Raw genomic sequence first — 20,041 nt, 5'->3', positions numbered from 1 at the left:
AAGATCTCTGCAGGTATTCTGGTCACATTCTTACTGGGGATACATCCACTATCCCAGTTCACAGTGAGGGCAGGTTGGAGATAGTTCCCGATGGCAAAGGGAGGAAGCATTCCTCCCAGGTGTTGTATGTTGGACTTCCTAGTTTATTAAGACATGATTAAAATTGAATACAAGAACTAAAGATAATTAGAGAGCGGAAAGCTGAGTTGTTTGCATTGAGACAGGGGCCTTTCTTAAATAGAGGCCGAAAGGGTACAAGTGAAGAGACATACCCTGGGAAGGGGTGTGGCTCTTGAATTAATGGTTATGTCCTTTGGACTTAGGGGTGTGTCTTTTAATGAATAGACATGTCCTTTGATAGTGACCCATGTGTAAGGGTGTGACCCTTCACAGGTGTCCTTTCAGTTAATAAGAGATTAAGGAGTAATTAAGGAGAGATTAAGAGAGTTAGTCACAATCGTGGAGAGATTAAGAGAATTAGTCACAATCGTGACATTCCCTCCCACTTAAAATAAGACTCCGGCTAAGAAGAGATGGTTGTTTTTGAAAGAATTCCCGAAGAAGTTTTGGATATTCCTGTAAGTCTTCATCACTTTGCCAAGTAGAGTCGAAATCATCAAGATCTCTCCATTTAACCAAAAATTCTATTGTGAGTTTATGTCGTGTTTCTTTCTGTCTGACATCAAGAATTGTATCTGGAATTAAGAGTATGTGTTCATCTTCGATTTCTGGAACATAATCCAAAATATCTAAAACTGAAAAATCACCGTCCACAAACTTCTTGAGCCAAGAAATATGGAAAGTTGGATGAATTCTACCCCAAGAAGGTGGTAACTCCAACTTATAACTGAGAGATGAGTGCTTCTTAATAATACGAAAGGGTCCATAATATCTTAGGCGAAGCTTTGGGAAGACTGATTTCACTGTCTTGTATCGATGAGGGGCAATATATAATAATACCAATTCTTCTTCTTGAAATTCAATGTGACGACGACGCTTATTAGCTATGCGTTGATATTGCCCTTGGACGCTGACCATCTTATCCTTAATCTGTAATAGAATATCTTGCATTTCTTGAATGAGTTGGTCTGCTAAAGCCACTTTATGTTGAAGAACAAAGTTGGCAGGAATAAGGGGAGTATGGCCATAAGCTGCTTGAAAAGGTGTCATTCCAGTAGCTGAATGATAAGAATTATTATAAGCAAATTTCACCAAAGGTAAATATTCTTCCCATGAAGCTAATCGAGACTGAACATAATGCCGCAACATTTCTTCCAGAATCTGATTAACTCGTTTTGTTTGTCCATCTGTCTGTGGATGATAAGTAGAGCTAAAGAGTAAATTTGTACCAAGAGACTTGAATATCGAAGTCCAAAAATGTCCTGTAAACTTTGGATCTCGATCAGAAACTATAGATTTTGGCAATCCATGAAGTTTGAAGATACACTGTATGAACAGTATTGCAATATCTGAAGCCTAGGCTGCTTTCTTGCACGGAATGAAATGTGCCATTTTAGAAAATCTGTCAACCACCACAAGAATCTGTGTATTGCCTTTAGAAAACTAATACTTTCCCAGCGTTCATTGGGAACTGGAAGTGGTTGAAGAAGACCAGCTGGAACTTGTCTGCTAGCTTTCATACGTTGGCACGAGAGACATGTAACAAACTTAATAACATCTTGCTTCATTTGAGGCCAATAGTATGTAGCTGTCAAAAGACGATATGTCTTGTTGATGCCTGGGTGTGCAGCATAAGTGACCTCGTGATGTTCTTTCACCAATACTCTTCGAACATGAGTATCATGAGGTACACAAATACGGTCCTGATAATATAATAAACCATCCACTATTGTATATGCTCCATAAATCTTCAAGTCAGAAGGAGTTGCATTATGAGAATTGAGAATTCGAAATGCATTTCCAAAATCACGATCTTTTGAATAACGGTCCTTGAAACTTTGAGGTATATTCATTTCAACTGTAGAAATAGCCAAGACCGAAGCTGGCGGCATAACACTGAGAGCATCCGCAACCACATTGGTAAGACCAGGAACATACTCAATTGTCATATGAAAATTGGCTAAGAATTCGACCCAACGCGCTTGCCTAGCATTCATAACTGGCTGCGTGAAGATATATTTCAAAGAATGATGATCTTTTTTCACCACTGAATCCGCACCAAGGAGATAATGTTTCCATGCACACGATAGGCATGAACAATAGCCAAAAATTCCTTGTCATATACCGGGTATCTTCCTTTTGCAGAGTGCTTATGATTGTCAAACGCAATAGCATGTCCTTGTTGCATTAAGACGGCACCAGTGGCAATATCAGAAGCATCCGTGTAAACATCAAAGGGGAGAGTAGGGTCAGGAATAGCCATGACAGGAGTTCTTGTCAAAGCTGTCTTTAAATTTCCAAAAGCTTGTGCTGCGGCTTCAATCCATTTGAATGCAAGAGCGGACTTTAGAAGTTTTGTGAGAGGAGTAGCTATTTCAGAAAATCGATGAACCTTTGTGTGATAGAAGTTGGCAAGTCCCAAAAAAGAACGAACATCATGGATGTTTGTGGAAGTTGGCCAATTGACAATAACTTGTATTTTCTTTGGATCCACGGAAATACTGTCTGCTGAAACAACATGTCCAAGGTACTCCAAGGATGTCTTGAAGAATTCACTTTTGCCTGGATTAATATAAAGAGCATTGTCACGAAGCACCTGGAAAACGATCTTAAGATGTGCCTTGTGTTCTTTCATATTACGACTGAACACCAGGATGTCGTCAAGATAGATAATGACGAACTTGTCCAAAAAAGGACGAAAAAGATCATTCATCAGACTCATAAATGTTGCAGGGGCATTGGTTAACCCGAATAGCATGACGAGGTACTCGTAATGACCATATTTTGTGCGAAAAGCTGTCTTATATTCATCACCTTCGCGAATGTGAATTTGATGATATCTAGACTTAAGATCAATTTTGGAGAAGACCTTTGCATGGAGCAATTGATCAAACAATTCATCAATGTGCGGAAGAGGATACTTATTCTTGATAGTCAACTTATTAAGGGCACGATAGTCGATGCAAAGGCGCATAGACTTATCCTTCTTTTTCACCAAAAGTACTGGAGCTCCAAAAGGGCTTTTGCTTGGTAGAATATGTCTTTTCTCCAAAAGTTCAATAAGTTGTCGCTGTATCTCTCGAGATTCCGTAAAAGAAACTCGATATGGAGCACGAGTAGGTGGAGCACTGCTAGGAAGGATATCAATAGCATGGTCGATTGGTCGTCGAGGTGGGAGAACCGCAGGAAGCTCTTGAGGAAAAAGATCCAAGTATGGAGCAAAGAAAGGTTGCCCGAGATACATCACCTTTGTATCTATGTCCTCGGGACGATTGTTGGCTGAATAGACCATTAAAAGTGCTGAGAAACAACCACTCTTGCGGACCCACCGTTTCACTTGAAGAGTTGAAAGGGTTGGTGTAGAAGGTTGGTCTTTGATTCCTTCGATTGCCACAAGTATATCATTTTGAGCAAATTGTATAGAATGGTTTCGGAAATTGATCAGGGGATCATATTGATACAACCATTCTTGACCAAGGATCATATCATAATGTGCCAAATTCATGACTTGGAAATCCAATTTGTCACGATAGTGCTGAATTCGAAAGGAGAGGTGTTTGGCAACAGTGTTACACAAGGATGTGGAACCATCGGCAAGCTCTACTTCATAAACAACAGCACTTGGAGAAGTCCGAATCTTCAATCTCTGAGTCAAGGTGGTTCCCATAAAGTTATGAGAACACCCACTGTCAATGAGCACCTGAATAGGGTGAATGGAAATAGAGCCTTGAAGAACCAAAACCTGAGTAGACCGCTGGGGCAACGGTGAAAAGGCAGCTTGTGCTGTAGCAGTAGCGGTAATCACTGAAGCATGCGCAATAGCATGGTGATTAACTGCACGCTTTTCTTTGTCAGCAACTAGGGGTTTCTCCTCGGAAGTGAAGGGTTCAGCATTAGAATTCTGTCGATGGGTTGGTCTTTTGGGGCACTCAAACTAACGATGAGGTCCATTACAAATTGTGCACAATCCCGTCTTTTGTTGATCCCATCCAGAAGTAACAGTAAAGGAGAAGAGGGCACTTCAAGGAGGCACCTATTTCACATGTATAGAGGAGCTTTAAACTCAAAAATAATAAGATATTTCTCTCTCCTCTCTCCTGGATCAAACCAAATCAAAAGGTAGCCAAACTAGGTCCAATCTTGTCCAAATTCAGCCAAACTGAACTTGGAAAATTCTAGAACCTAGTTGGACTTGGTTAGAGGCCTCCCTCACCTATAAATAGACCCTCATTCTTTTGTATTCTCATATGTGAACTATACCATGCTATACTAAAATAATGATATTTTCTATTATCCTCTAAAAATCCTCTACAATTTGGAGAGATTGGAGTTTCTCTCTCTCTTCAACCTTCTTTGGAGCCTTCCTCAACATACTAACCAATTGATTGAGGATTGCGAGATTGGTCACGTCTTTGGTCCCGTCCACGATTCGAACTACGTGGTTGGAAGGATTGAGAACGTCGGAACCGAAAAGAGGACGATCCTTCTGATCGGCGAGGGTGTTGAGAATTATTCCATTGGGGATTAGGCCGGGAGGTAGAAGTGCCAGATGACTCTCTGCGACTATCTCGGCTCATACGAGATCCATTGGCTTTCTGAAAGTCATTAGCTCAATCGGAAGAGGCCGAATTTCGAGAAATAATGTCTGCAACGCGCTCGGCGTATCGTATGGCATCGGCAAGATCGACATGGTTATATTTCTGAACATCGGCACACAGTGTGGGGTTAAGACCTTCAACGAAGGCATGAAGTTCGTCCGTTGGGGACAAAGAGTCAATCTCCAGTATCAAGTTGGTGAACTGGGAGATATAAGAGGCCAAGGAACCAGTTTGGTCCAAATGGCGTAAGCGAGTACGGGCTTGGAAATCCGCATTGGCAGGTATGAACTGCTTACGGAGGACCCGCTCGAATTTTTCCCACATTGTAACCGATTTTCCGGTGTGCTGTCGTCGTTGCTACCACAATTAAGCAGTGTCTTTGAGGAGGGATATCGCAAAAATCACCTTTTTGGAATCAGAAAGGGTCATGGTTTCAAAGTATAACCGCAGTTTGTAGAGCCATTGGTCTAAGATGCGCTTATTGCGCTGACCACCATAAGAGTCAGGGGGTTTAATTTCCAATTTCTTTGTTTTACTGGCTTGTAAAAGACGATAAAGAGTTTTAAGGTCGTTGCCTTCTACCACGGAAGGAATGACGTGTGCGTCTGCTGGTACTGTTGCTGAAACATCTGCTGTTGGTACGGAACTCGTGTAGGAGTGGCAATCCGTGTGGAGCTGCTGGATCTGAGAAGCCAAGGATGCCATAGACTCTTGGAGTTGCTGTTGGAACTGTTGTTGAAGTTGCTGCAAAGCTGGCTGCCATTCCAGAGGGGCTGGCATGTCAACAGGTTCTGCCATGAGAGAAGATGTTGATGTAGAGGCTTTAGGGTGATGAGGCTCTGGGGGTTTTTGCTGTTGATGATGTCACCGGGCTCTAGTAAGAACCATCGGCTGGAGGGTGCGGCATCTGGAAATCCCGAGAGGGGAGGCTACGTACCGGTGAAGCGGCTATAGACCATCCAGTATAATAAGTGCGATCCTCTGGGATTGGGCTCGCACGAGAGTCTGCTACTGGAGAAGAAGGTACAGGGGTAGGGGCAGCTACTAGTGTCAAGGGTGTATACTCCGGTGTAGAGGGACGCAACGTGAATGAAGATGGATTAACGTCCTCAGAATAGGTGCAATATTCATGAAAAATGATGCTCCACTCGGGGAGGATAGCACCCAGATAAGGATGACGCCTGAGTATAAAACAATAATGATCCAGATCCTGTGCAGAAGTACGAACACGGATCACTCACACGTCGAATTCTCGGAGGTGAGAAGTCGGTCTATTTGAATGCGGTAATGAGTGGGCTGGAAAAAGGGGGGCACACTCACTGAAACAGGGGCTGAGACTGGTGGAGAAACACGGGTAGGAGAGGGCACTATGGACTGAGAGGGTGTATCCTGTAAATAACTGAAATCATAGGTTTCCTTTGCCATAAGCCGTCGGAGAAGAGGGTAATGTGTGTCCACGTGATCTGAGAGGTGCTTTTGAACCTGTAAAAAGTGATATTGGCCCCGGATGAGTGGAGAGCCCGCAAAAGAATGAAATGGCGGGTTTCTGATATTCTAATACTCCACATTATGTGATTTTTATGCCCAAGAAAATGGAAAAATCACACTTGAATGAAGTTGCCATAATGAATGTTATTTCACAAACGATGAAGACTGACGTCAGAGGTTGAATATGATGAAGAGAAGTGGCAGTAGGCTGGTACGCTGAGGGTATGTGTAGGGTGGCAACGACGCCGGCTGAAAAAGGCCGTGGGCTCTCCCTTTTTTTTTTCCTCTCGTGCGTGGCGCTGGTCCGCTGGCCGTCAGTTCTCCTTGCTGTTTTTTTTTTGGGTGTGTTAGCACTGGTCGCTACCGTGGGCGTCTTCACGTAGGTCGGGCTGCCGTTAGGTGCCGGCTGCCGACTGCGTGGGTCGTTGGGTAAAGCCACGTGTAAGCCTAAGTTATAAGGCTAATTAAGCCTTAGTTGATTATGTGAAACGTCACACATAATAATAATAAAAATCGTGAAAGGTTGTGGCTTTCCGTAATCGACCGGGTGGCGCCCCTTGCGTGGAAACGGTTCAGTACCAAGAGAGTGATATCAACCTCCAATAGAGTACAAGACAGCCTTCAAGCATTTGGATGGAACCCTAATGTGAGTCTTTGCCTCCCACCATCTTTTTTTTGAAAAAAAAATTGGGGAAAAATGCTTAATCAAGCAAAATTGGCAGATTTGGGCAAAATTAAATGGGGCATTCTTTCCTATTCTTCCATACAACTCTTGCTATCGCTAATTCTAAAGCTAATTTGCTGATTTAAGGTTTTTGATTTTTAGGGTTAGGGTTAGGGTTTTTTGGATGTGGGTATCCTATAGGTTGGAGCTTGTTTGCTCTGATACCACTGTGAGGACTTCCTAGTTTATTAAGACATGATTAAAATTGAATACAAGAACTAAAGATAATTAGAGAGCGGAAAGCTGAGTTGTTTGCATTGAGACAGGGGCCTTTCTTAAATAGAGGCCGAAAGGGTACAAGTGAAGAGACATCCCTGGGAAGGGGTGTGGCTCTTGAATCAATGGTTATGTCCTTTGGACTTAGGGGTGTGTCTTTTAATCATTAGACATGTCCTTTGATAGTGACCCATGTGTAAGGGTGTGACTCTTCACAGGTGTCCTTTCAGTTAATAAGGGATTAAGGAGTAATTAAGGAGAGATTAAGAGAGTTAGTCACAATCATGGAGAGATTAAGAGAGTTAGTCACAATCGTGATAGGGACGAGGCAACATGCCATGTAGTTTGGGAATGCGGAGTGGAGAATGGAGTTTACAAGCTTTCAGCACTCTCTCCGAGGTTCTCAGTTTTGTGATGAGTGGCAGTCCGGTAATGGCCACTTAAGTGTGGATACTCTGCAGGTGCAGGCTTTCCCTGACCAGATGGTGGATAGCTTGCCAGTTGATGGCACTAGTTGGCAGGATCTTTCCAGTACTGATGTTGGTTCTTGTGTTCGTCAGTCAGAGGAAACTGAACAGGTAACTTATGCTCTGATGTCTCGTAGTATTCGGGACAAAGAAACTCCTGTAGATGAGGATGTTCTTTCCACGGGGACCTCTTGGAAAGCCAGGCAGGTGGCAATTGATTACTTGCAGAAGGAGGTGCATTCTCTAGGCTTTGTGGTTTCGGATTTAGAGGGGGTGGTTGACAGGTTTCAGAAGGCCTTGCGTGGTCTTCAGCAGGTTTCCAGGACTTGGCTTTGCACCGTAACAGGTGTTGATCCTTGTGAGCAGTGTGATGCCTCTTTGACTCGGAAGCAGAATGGTTCATTGATTTGGTTGATAGACACCAGATTGGACGTGAGCTTCTTGATGAGGCAGTTGAGCTCATGGTTGCAGATGACTCTTTGGGAGACAGGAATGCGTATCTTGTGGTTTTTGCGGCATGTGAAGGATCATGGACTCTTTTACACAGGAGGGGGATTGATGGATGGAGTCCGACTCCACGGTTGGAGTGACTCAGATTGGGGAAGAGATCCACACACGAGGAGATCTACTTGAGGCCCAGGAGCAGTTTTTGTCAAAATACGCAGCAGAGATGATAACCAAATCTGAGACGAAAAGAGCAAGTAGAGTGCAGAAAATAGACAGCACAAGAGGAGGAGAGAGATAGGCGTGTAACTCTTCTCTATACACAAGATCCCGAAATGAAAACAAGATACAATGAGTGGGGGGCCATGGGGCCATTTTATATGGCCCCATCTATGCAGTCGGCCTATAGTAGGGACAGCCGACATGACAAAAATGTCCACGACCAGTGAATATCACCAGTCGGCCAGCTTTTTAGGGTTGGCCCTCACACGTGTGGAGTCGGCCAGTAGTAGCAGAGAGAATCTGGGACTTGCCTGTGACGAGGCGGCCAGCATCTGGTACAGCCGACATGTCCAATATTGCCTCCCACACCTTGGGAAAAATAGGGAAAAATGGGAAAAAAATACGGGGAGTGAGGAAAAATGATAAAACACCTACAAAGTGCGGGCACACCCACAACAGAGGCCCTGGTGTCTAATAAAGACAGGAGATGACTTCTAACACCCCCTCTCAGCTCCTGGCTGTGAAATCGACCCTCAGGAGCTGGAGTGCCGCCTGAGCGTAGCCTGAGGTAGAGACTTCGTGAAGAGGTCCGCCGCATTGTCCTCCGTTGAACAGTAAAGTAGCAAGATGTCACCAGCCAAGATCTTCTCACGTACAAAGTGGTACTGTATCTCTATGTGCTTGGTCCGGGCATGGAAGACTGCGTTCTGAGCAATAGCTATACAACTCTGGTTATCACACTGGATGACTGTGGGCTCCTTCTGTGGAAACCCAATCTCGCCTAGCAACCTCTACAGCCACACAGCCTCGCAAGTAGCACCACAAACAGCCCGGTACTCTGTCTCTGTGTTGAAGATAGGGCAATAGTTGGCTGCCTCTTACTGCTCCAAGAAACTACTCTTGAGCCGAGGGTAAAACTGTAACCTGAAGTAGATCTCCTCGTGTCTGGATCTCCTCCCCAATCTGAGTCACTCCAACCTTGGAGTCTGACTGCATCCCCTCTTGTGTAAAAGAGTCCTAGATCCTTCGTACTCTGCAGATACCGCAAGATCCGCAATCCTGCGTCCCAATGAGACTTCAATGGTGTCTGCATAAAAGAGCTCAATAGCCCCACGGAGAAGCTCAAGTCCAATCTAGTGTTCAGTAACTAGATCAATGAACCAACCAACTTCCGATACTGCGAGGCATCAACTGGCTCACAAGGATCATTAACAGTTAACTTTGTATTTGGGTCCATCGGCGAAGTAATAGGCTTGCAGTTCTCCATTCCAAAGGCCTCAAGCAACTCATGAACATACCGTTGTTGAGAGAGAAAAAACCCCCTCTGGGTCTGCCAGATCTCCAATCCCAAAAAGAAGTGGAGTAAGCCTAGGTCGATCATCTCAAACTCCTTTCACAAGGCAGCCTTCATCACGCCAATGTGCTCCACATGACCGCCGGTGAGAATGAGATCATCCACATAAAGGATGATAATCGTAACCATGCCGCGTTCCCGAAAGAGATACAGGTTGGGATCTTTAACCGATCTCTGAAAACCAGTCCGAACAAAGAAGGAATCAATCTTCTGATTCCAAGCCCTGGGAGCCTGCTTAAGACCATACAAGGCCTTACGTAACCTGTAAACCATCCCTTCTGATCCTGGAACAACAAAGCCTGGAGGCTGCTCAACATACACCTGCTCCTGCAGGTCACCATTAAGGAACGCAGATTTTACATCCATTTGATACACAGGCCACCTCTGAGAAGAAGCAAGGACAAGAACGGTCCGAATCGTGGTCATCCTTGCTGTCGGTGCAAAGGTATCCTCGTAGTCGATGCTTGGCCGCTGAGCATAACCTTTAGCCACGAGATGGTTGTCACGGTACGAAAATACGATACCGTACGATACGATACCGTACGGGAATTTTTGGCACGATATGAAATTTTCGGATATCGTACAATAAAATACGGTTTTTATTTTTTATACTTACAACCTATGGAGCTTCAAGCTTGAATGTGAGGGAAGGTTGGGAGGGGAGGAGTCTACAGTGCTTGAGGAACCAGAACATGGATATGTGTCTCTCCCAGTTGGATCTCCCGATTGTCTCCAAAAAAGAACCTGCATGGGTAATGCAATACCAAAGGTCTCCCAGTGTAGCGTTTACGACTAAGGGACCGTCCTTGCACAAATACGAGCAGTGCATCTAGGGTGATAAGTTTAGGGACTCCTCTCTAGATCAAAATGGCCATGTCCAAATCTTCTCCCTCGTACATAACTTGAGAATCTAATTGTCTAGCCTACCTATACCAGGGATCTCCAAGTGACGTAGCAAGATTCTCTCATCCTACCAATCGAGTGTACACTACCAGTCTATCTCGCCAGATTTTGTAGGTCTCTCAATAACCCCATATGGAATACTGAGTGGACACGAAAGTTACGAAGTATTGCGAGCATTTGGGATCTTCGTTAAGCAGGGTTTCTATATTTTTTTATAAGCATTTGGAATTTTTTTTTTCAAGGAAAAAAAAAATTTGGGAGAAAAAAAAACACGTACCGCACGATACCGTACGGTATCGTACCGTATGAACCGTACCGTACGAACCGTACCGTACGAACCGTACCGTACGAACCCATTCGTACCGGTACGAGAAACAACTATGGCCCTGCGGATGCTGCGTATTCTGGCTCCCCTCTCTCCAGAGGGTATGTTTACGTGGGGTGCCGCTGCTTGGTCGACCTCGTTAGGGCCTGCGATGGGCTATGAGATGGAGCAGGGCAGTCAGGCCATCAGATTTATTAGGGGCCAGCCTCGCCTGGTTCCGGCACCGGATTTCTCATCCGCCAGCTGGACACAGGAGAGGGATTTACGATGGGAGCTCCTCAGCAGCCTCACCATCTGGTTCACCTGGAGGGCCCGGTGCTTCACGGCCTTTGAGGGGAGATTGGAGCCACCAGCAGAGACTGTACGGGGGATTTGGTAGGAGTTGATCCACACCCTGCGAGGACAGTACGACCGCATCCGGGGAGACTCGGATGAGGCGATCTTGCGGCGCCAGGCTTTTCACACCACTTGGCGCTGTGGCCCCTTCTACACCTTACACACCCCCGTTGGCACTACAGGCCACCTGTTTGGCTCTTTCCCCCCCCCCCCCCCCTCCCCCTATTGTATGATTTAGCCTCTCAGTTCTTTGTGCTGATGCTTGTATTTTGCAGCACCTAGGGAGAGTCTCCCGGGCTGCCATGCTGTATTCACTGCTCTTTTTCTCTTATGAGCAGGAGAGATCTTTTGTAGCCCTACGGGCGCTTTTTATATAACTAATGAAAGGATCTTTTCTCGGGAAAAAAGAAAAAAAAAGAAACAACTATGGCCACCATTCTGGCTTTGTGTTTGTTCACCGACCCATCTGACGCATATTTGGTCTTAAAGACCCATTTGACACCAATGATTGACTGTTTCGACGGCCTCGGTACCAACTCCCATGTGTTGTTCTTCTCGCATGCCTTTCCTCCAAGTATCCTGTGAAAGGGCTTCCTTAACGGAAGTGGGCTCCTTGTCCCGCATAATACGAGACATCAAAGCATAGTTTACCTAAAGAAGCTCCGTTGTATTGCTTTTGTCGCGGACACTGTGCGATCTTCGAGAGCTGTCCTCTGTGGTCCACTCGGAGGGTAGCTCCGTGACACCTGACTCCCGAAGGGTGTCCATCAACCAGCTGGGTACTTGAACAGATCGTGGAGCCTCCTGCTGTTGCGGGGGCTTTACTCCAGCTGCGGGCTCACAACCTCCTGTACTGACTGAGGTTGATCAACTGGAACCATGGTTTGGGAATCATCATCAAACTCCTCTGGATCTCCAAGAAGTGGTGGCTCCTCGACAGTGGATACTGTAACATGCTCATCAAAGACCACATCTCGGCTGACAACAATCTCATTCCTCTCTGGATCATACAATCTGTATCCCTTGGAAAGAGAATTATACCCCACAAATATAAGCTTGTGGGATTTGGAGTCAAGCTTCCCCCTCTGCTTCTTCGGAATATGTACATACGCATCACTCCCAAAAACACGGAAGTGGGAGACATCAGGTTTCCTGCCAAAGTATGCCTCAAACGGAGTCTGAAGTCGTTGGAGGCCGGTTGAGGGTATGGACAGCCGTTGCCACAGCCTCTCCCCAAAATGGACAAGGAAGATCACGATGCTCCAGCATGGTGCTCACCATCTCCACCACAGTCCTGTTTTTGCGTTCTACAACTCCATTCTCTGAAGGCGATCGTGTATTGGCCAGTTCCCTCTTGATGCCATGGTCTGCACAAAATCTGAGAAAAACATTCGAGGAGAATTCACCCCCTTTGTCAGCCCTGAGAGTCTTTACCTGCAATCCAGACTCTTTTTCCACCATCACGTGCCAATCCTTGAACCGTGCAAAAGCTTGGTCCTTCTGTGAAAGAAAGTAGACCCACGTGAATCTGGTACAGTCATCAACAAGCAGCATGAAATAGAGAGATCCTCCCAATGATGGTGTCTACTGAGGTCTACACAAGTCAGTGTGAATCAACTCCAATGGTTTTGAAGGCCGCCAGAAGCCTGCTTCGGAAAGGATTCCCTGTGCTGCTTACCACGCATGCAAGAACTGCAACGTCCTTGCGTGCTGCCAACATCTGGCAAGCCAACCACCATCTGGTCTCGGAAAGCTCGCTGCAGTGCATCCATATTTAAGTGGCCATAACGAAAGTGCCACAAATCTTCGACATGAGAACCTGTCAATGAGGAGAGTGCAGAGAGCTTGTAGATACCATTCTCCACACTGCCTTCCCAAACAACCTTGCCAGTCTCACGGTCCCGTAGAGCAACTGAATGCTCCTCAAATTCCACCCGAAAGCCAGTCTTGCATACTTCATGCACTGACAGAAGATGAAAACCAAGAGCAGGGACGTAAAGAACACGGGAGGCATGCTTGCCCCCCTTTCCGTCGGGAATAATCTCCATCCGGCCCTCACTGTGTATCGGAATGGTGGAGTTGTCGCCAATGAAAATGCGACCTGACTGCCGTTTCAGATCCAAAAAGAAGTCTCGGGATGGAGTCATGTGCCTGGAAGCACCACTGTCAAGAATCCATTCCCGGGTATCCTTTCGGTGAAGCCAACTGCCTCCTCGCTCGAAGACGATGAAGCATCTGAGTCCATCATCTGTAAGTGCACAAATGCAGGAGTCTTTGTAGCTGAGGCTGAAGAATTAGCACTCTTCCCAGTCCGCTTAGGACACTTCCTCCAATAGTGGCCTTTCTTGCCACAATCATTGCAGGACCTCTCGGCCTTCAGTTTCTCTCGATCTGTGTCAGGCTTCTTTTCAGAAGACTTCTCCGGTGAAGCCTTCCCTTTGCCCTTGTTGTTATTCTGGCCTTTAGGCCGGTGGCCAGTTAAGGCCTCCGAACCTCCGCTGTGAGGAGGGTTCGTGAATCGTTCCTCTTGGTCCAAGACCATGGGCACAAGCTCCTCCCAGGTAATGGTGCTGAGCCTGCCACTAGTAATCAAAGAGGAGTAGAAAGCGGAATATTGAGCAGGCAAGTGGGACAGCAAAGTAATGGCCATATCTTTTGATGGTATCTCCTTCCCAGCCTGGAGGACTTCCTGCTGAAGGGCCTTCAGCTTGTTAATGTGCTCCCGCATCGTCGACGACTTTGCAGGATTCATAACCCGCATCTGTACTTCCAAGGAAATCCTCTTCATGGGCGATACCCTGTTATAAAGAGAAGCCAAGTGCTGCCATATGCCTTTGACCAGCGTCATATGCTTTACGTGATTGATTACTTGCGGTGTCCTGTTGAGGAAGATAAATGAACAGACCCTGGCGTTGACACGACCCCACATCTGTGTCTGTGCCTCGCGGTCCTTCCTTGTTGACAGTAACTCCCCTTCCTCTGCTTCCGGCCATGGAACCCCGATAACGATGAAATAAGCAAGGTCATATGACTCCAGCACAGACTCCATCATAACCTTCCAGATGCCGTAATTGTTCCCGTCCAACTGACGGTCCATTGGGAACGTGGGGGGAGTTGGGATCTTCACATGCTTCTTAGCCATCTCTAACAAATCTGCCATCGCGGGGATGTAACTGAAAAGGGTGGGTGGGTGGGAAAAAAAACTTTAAACCTGCAAGTGGTTGTCCAGCAACTCAGCCCGCCTTCCCCTTACTTCTTCTCTTCCTGAATAGTCCCTAACAGTTCACCAATCAGCAACGTAACAATCCCCTCTTGCTCAAAAAAATCCCAAGATCTTTTAAGAGCCTAGGGCTCTGATACCATGTCAAAATACGCAGCAGAGATGATAACCAAATCTGAGACCACAAGAGCAAGTAGAGTGCAGAAAATAGACAGCACAAGAGAAGGAGAGAGATAGGCGTGTAACTCTTCTCTATACACAAGATCTCGAAATGAAAACAAGATACAATGAGTTGGGAGCCATGGGGCCATTTTATATGGCCCCATCTATGCAGTCGGCCTGCAGAAGTAGGGACAGCCGACAGGACAAAAATGTCCACGACCAGTGAATATCACCAGTCGGCCAGCTTCTTAGGGTCGGCCCTCACACGTGTGGAGTTGGCCAGCAGCAGAGAGAATTTGGGATTGCCTGTGACCAGTCGGCCAGCATCTGGTACAGCTGACAGGTCCAATACTACCTCCCACACCCTGGAAAAAATAGGAAAAAATGGGGAAAAAATACGGGGAATGAGGAAAAATGATAAAACACCTACAAAGGGTGGGCACACCCACAACAGAGGCCCTGGTGTCTGATAAAGACAGGAGATGACTTCTAACAGTTTTATGGAGCAGTAAGAGGCAGTCATCTTTTGCCTTGTCATTGACAGAGGCAGAGTTCTGGGTTGCTTGTGAGGTTGCAGAGATTGCAGAGGTTGCATTGCAGGATTGGGCTTCCACTGGAGGAACCCATGGTCATCCAGAGGCACTTTGTTCGTGAACAGATCGTTGTTGATGACATCTTGCTAGAGTTCTGTTTGACGGAGGACAGTATGGTGGACCTCTTCACGAAGTCGCTATCTCAGGATTTACTCAGGCGGCACCCTAGCTCCTTGTGGTTGGTTTCACAGCCAGGAGCTGAGAGGGGGTGTTAGAAGTCATCTCCTGTCTTTCTATAGACACCAGGGCCTTTGTTGTGGGTGTGCCCGCCCTTGTAGGTGTTGTTCTCATTTTTCCCCACTCCCTGTATTTCCCCCCCATTTTCCCTATTTTTTCTTGGCATGGGAGGCTGCCCTGTGATGGCAGGAGGACCCAGTTGGCTGGCCAACTGCATCAGTATGCTTGTGTTCACATTCTGGAGCTGGCCGATTGGTCTTGACAGGTCGTGTACCTTTTTATGCAGGCCGACTATTGAGTGCAGGTCGTGGGCTCTGTTGGTGTCCTATCGGCTGTCCGTGATGTAGGCCGATTGGTTTGTGTCCGTACTCCAAGTCGAATCCAATTGCAAGGAGCAGTTACTCGTTCCCCAATCCCCAGTGTCATGTCAAACGCATGCTACTCTCCACTGGCTTCCATGCTTACAGATGCAAAGCCGAGAAATAGAAGACCGATTGACCATGCATGCGGATGTAGAACGTCCACTGGATCTGAGCGAAGACAGAGTCCCCAGCATACCAGATTCCAGTCTACTGACACTTGGCGTAGACACGGTCCCTTGTCAACAAGGTGTCAATCCACATGACCCTTGGCGTAGACATAAGTCCCCTGTCAACAAGGTGTCAGTCCACATGACCCTTGGCGTAGAAATAAGTCCCTTGCCAACTAGGCGTCATGTCCACTCTACCACTTGCACTCCGTGTTGGTACTTTGATCACCCCCCTTTGGAGGATAGGTGGGCTCAAGTGTGTAACATAAGATAAAAATCACTTGCAGGCATAGATATCCTGGTGCTCCATAAACATTTATGCTACACATAGTTTATAGGCATTTCGGCCACCAATAGTTTTACAGGCATCTTGTCCGTCATTAGAAATCCTTGACCCATGAGGTAATCATGAGTTCCATAAGTCCAATGCATCCCAAAGAAAGGAAGCCAAAAACATAATCCATCCCAATAAAGGGAGCCATAAACAGTGTTTCCCTGAAACCATCTCGAGGCAAACAATAACACCTTTCTCCTTGCATGGCTATACAAGGGGTAGTGGACATCAAAAACACTTCATAGTAAATAGCAAAAGCACCAACTTTGCAAACTCAAAGTATACTTAGCTTTTCTTTGCCAGGTTGGTCATAAAGCCAAAAGAAATATCTCCTCACCATATCCTTAAGATATCCCGAGTATAGCTTGCCTGTAAGCTTGATAATATAATCCACAATATCCATATGGAAAGAGTGCTAAACGCGTGAACTTAAAGTCAACTCCATACTTCCAAGATAAAATTTTGTGAATTCATAAATCCTTAGATCAACAAGCTATCTCCTGCTCATGCTCTTGCTTCATAGGCTATGAAGCGGCTGGCTATGATTAACAACAATGATGGTAAGTGTGTTCCCCACTTGAGATCTTTTCTCTTCCTTATTGATAGAAGGAAGCCTCCGCTTCCAAGAAAGCCTATGCTCTGATACCAATGAAACTCGTGGTGCGCGGGGGACTAGGGCCTTTGACATACTTGTTGATACCATCAATGCTTATTAGAACATTTAAACATGGCCTTTGACATACTTGTTGATACCATCAATGCTTATTAGAACATTTAAACATGGCCATATTTTTACACATACCCTTCATCACTTTGCATAAAACATAAAAGCGGGACAAGACATCTACAAACGCTGAAAATGGAGCTTGCACATGTGACACCGCATAGTGGAGATGTAACACGTTTCGCTTAAGAGGGGGTGTTGAGAAAGTTTGTGTGTATGAACGCACCTTAAGTGTGCAAGATATTATCTTGTGTGAGTTGGATGGATGAGAGTGCCACAAGTTGCCACATGGAGTGTAAGGTGGTCAAGAGATAAAGATGCCACATGGGTGGACACATGTAAAGCAAGTGGGACTAGAGGCTATCTATATTAGAAGTCTCTCATTGTATGATTTACAACACATTGCAATAGAGATTGAGTTGAGTGTGCCTATTCTCTTGCATTAGTGTGCTAATTATCATTATGGATTTTCTTGATTATTTTGAGCCTCCTTAAGCATATGCTAATCATGTGATTAGACTAGGCTTAGCATGATCCCACATTATTGATATATACCCCCAACCCACCCAAAAAAAACCGAGAACCAATCCATTGAACTACTTAAGATATAATTTATGGACACACTACCATGTTATTTATATTTAGTAAGATGGTCTTGTTTGTTTCTCACACTTGGGTCCACTTATGACTTGGAAAGTTTTATCAAATCTTTGAAGCTTAGCCACAAGGTTTGGTGTACAGTCCTCTTGGATTCACCTGTGTAAATCTATTCACCTGGGACTCGACATGATTATGTGTCAGCTACCCATTGGTGGCTGAATTTGTATGCAATTGTGTGTTGGGGTTGGGTTTCATAAATTATCACAAATCATCGGCAGGGACTTCCCCAAGAGGTTACCCATATCGGTATTGTTCTGCTCCAAGCACGCTTAACTGTTAAGTTCTGTCCAGAATTAACAAGACTTGAAAGGTGAGGAAAGGCCAAAAAGAAAGAGAGTGCTTATGTCTTGAGAGCTAAGAGTAGGGGAGGGACACTAAATGTCTGAACCTTGGTTCTTTTTGAGTTATTCTTCTTCTTTGTTGTAGGTTGAGAATTTCGTTAGTCACCTTTGATGCTTTATCTATTTGTTCTTTTGTATCTGACTAAAACATTGATGGCCACCTGACAGGAGCCTCTGGAGAACAGGACTCCGTTGCACTTGTGGCAAATTTCAGATTTGTAGCACGTGACTCAAAGACAGGGAAGTCAGCACCTGTGAATAAGCTCGCTCCCCAGTCGCAAGAAGAAAAACAGCTATTTGCAAAGGAGCAACTGTATGACGAGCGTCAAAAGCAGCGACGAGTGCAACAGCATGTCCTCAGTAATGGCCTCAAATCTCCTCAAGACATGGAAAGATTGCGGACATTACTAGCAGAAGGCCGTGTTTTGACGGACATGCCGGCCTTGGCTGACAAGAACAGTATACTAATACGTGACACTAGTCTTGAGAATGTTTACATTTGCCAGCCTCAGCAGCGAAACATGCATGGTCGGATATTTGGAGGATTTCTTATGCGCATGGCCTTCGAGCTGGCCTTCTCAACTTGCTATTTATTTGTTGGCCATCGACCACTCTTTGTAGAAGTTGACCGTATAGACTTTCTTAGGCCAGTGAGTACCAGTTTTGGGATATATGTTGTGCAGATACTTGAATTATGAGAAATTAATGATTATCTCTTCTTGAATGTTTGTCTCCAGGTGGATGTTGGCGATTTTTTACGTTTCAAATCATGCGTCTTGTACACAGAATTGGATGATCCAAGGAAGCCGCTCATCAATGTTGAGGTGGTAGCCCATGTCACTCGTCCTGAGTTGCGTACAAGTGAGGTGAGGAGTTTTTTATAAAGAATAATTATGTCCGATGCATGTCCATGTCGTTTTTGCAGCATTATTCACATTTTCCAATTGTAACATGTAGATGAAGTGTCAAAAACATGTGCAGGTATCAAATACATTCTATTTTACTTTCACACTTCATTCAGAGGTGGCTACAGAGCCCGGCTTCACGGCTCGTAAAGTGTTACCTGCAACTGAAGAAGAGGCCCGACGTGTTCTTGAGCGATACGATGCTGATCATGAAGAGCAAGAAAATGTGGTTTGAGTCGAAAAAAATGTTAACTGGAGGGAGGCAACTGACATGAAACCCTTGGTTTCAAATTGCACATTACTTTGTAATCAGTGAATGAAGCTATGTAACTATATCACACTGCATTGGAAATACTTGAGTTGGAGAGAAGTACCAGGGTTATGTTTGCTGCTTTCGGGTTGCACATTGTTAAATTAACCTGCTGGTTGGGCATGTATTCCGTCGTGCTCCCTATTCCCCTATTCCCTAGTGGTTACCTACATGGTTCATCCCCAATTGCTTTTGATGCGTGTGTATATTTAAGCTTTGGATTCTGATTAGATGGACTGATCAATATTAACATGTTCATGTGTGCAAGGAGTTTGTATGAGGAGTCTTTAATATTCAATGCATGGAGTAACCAAGGCATAATTGTTAATGGACTTCAAATTCCTTAAGATTTCACTTACCAACCAAGTCATTCTTTGTTTGATAGTTCAAAATATGCTCATAATTATAGAAATACATCCACCTTTGATGCAAAGAGCTAATTAACAATTTCATTATCCTTTCAAAGAGCCTAAAGCTTTACATTGTTTAAAAACTTGAGTAAGCTTAGACAATTATTATATATTTTACATGAAGGTTGAATGCTTAATGATTATTCAAATAAGAACAACAGTAGAAAAAATGAAACGTGAATTATGAGCTTAGTAGATTTGTGGCCAGAAAGGCCTAAAAAATATTAATATTGTTAAAATAGAACAATTAGCTATGGGCCGTGACTTCCCATGCATACAAGGCAATTATTTTTTTAATGCCATAGCTTTTTTTCTTTAAAGACACTATATGATCCTTTACTTACAAAATTGAGAGACCAGTTCACAACAAAATGCAGAACTTACAAGTGAACCTATTGCGCTGTATGTTTTTGTTTTTGAGTCTAGAAACTCTGTATTACATAATATTTCCTCTATTGAAGTTAAAATCATGTGCACCA

General features: G+C 44.9%; 1 protein-coding gene across 1 annotated transcript in view; it reads left to right on the top strand.

Annotated features, from left to right (window-relative positions):
- LOC147632773 (acyl-coenzyme A thioesterase 2, chloroplastic-like) overlaps positions 1-19,234 on the top strand; it is a 49,228-nt gene extending 29,994 nt beyond the window's left edge. Inside the window, exons 4-6 of the mRNA XM_086807636.1 lie at positions 18,106-18,587; positions 18,675-18,803; positions 18,919-19,234. Of these exons, the coding sequence (XP_086663762.1) occupies positions 18,106-18,587; positions 18,675-18,803; positions 18,919-19,077 (770 nt within the window). The 3' untranslated portion in view covers positions 19,078-19,234. The remainder of the gene's footprint in view (positions 1-18,105; positions 18,588-18,674; positions 18,804-18,918) is intronic.
- The last annotated feature ends 807 nt before the right edge of the window (positions 19,235-20,041 follow it).

The sequence above is a fragment of the Cibotium barometz genome, chromosome 13 (genome assembly GCF_041138505.1).
Source record: "Cibotium barometz isolate CiBa-2024 chromosome 13, ASM4113850v1, whole genome shotgun sequence".
NCBI classification, from domain to species: domain Eukaryota; kingdom Viridiplantae; phylum Streptophyta; class Polypodiopsida; order Cyatheales; family Cibotiaceae; genus Cibotium; species Cibotium barometz.
This window is presented reverse-complemented; position numbering and strand designations above follow the sequence as displayed.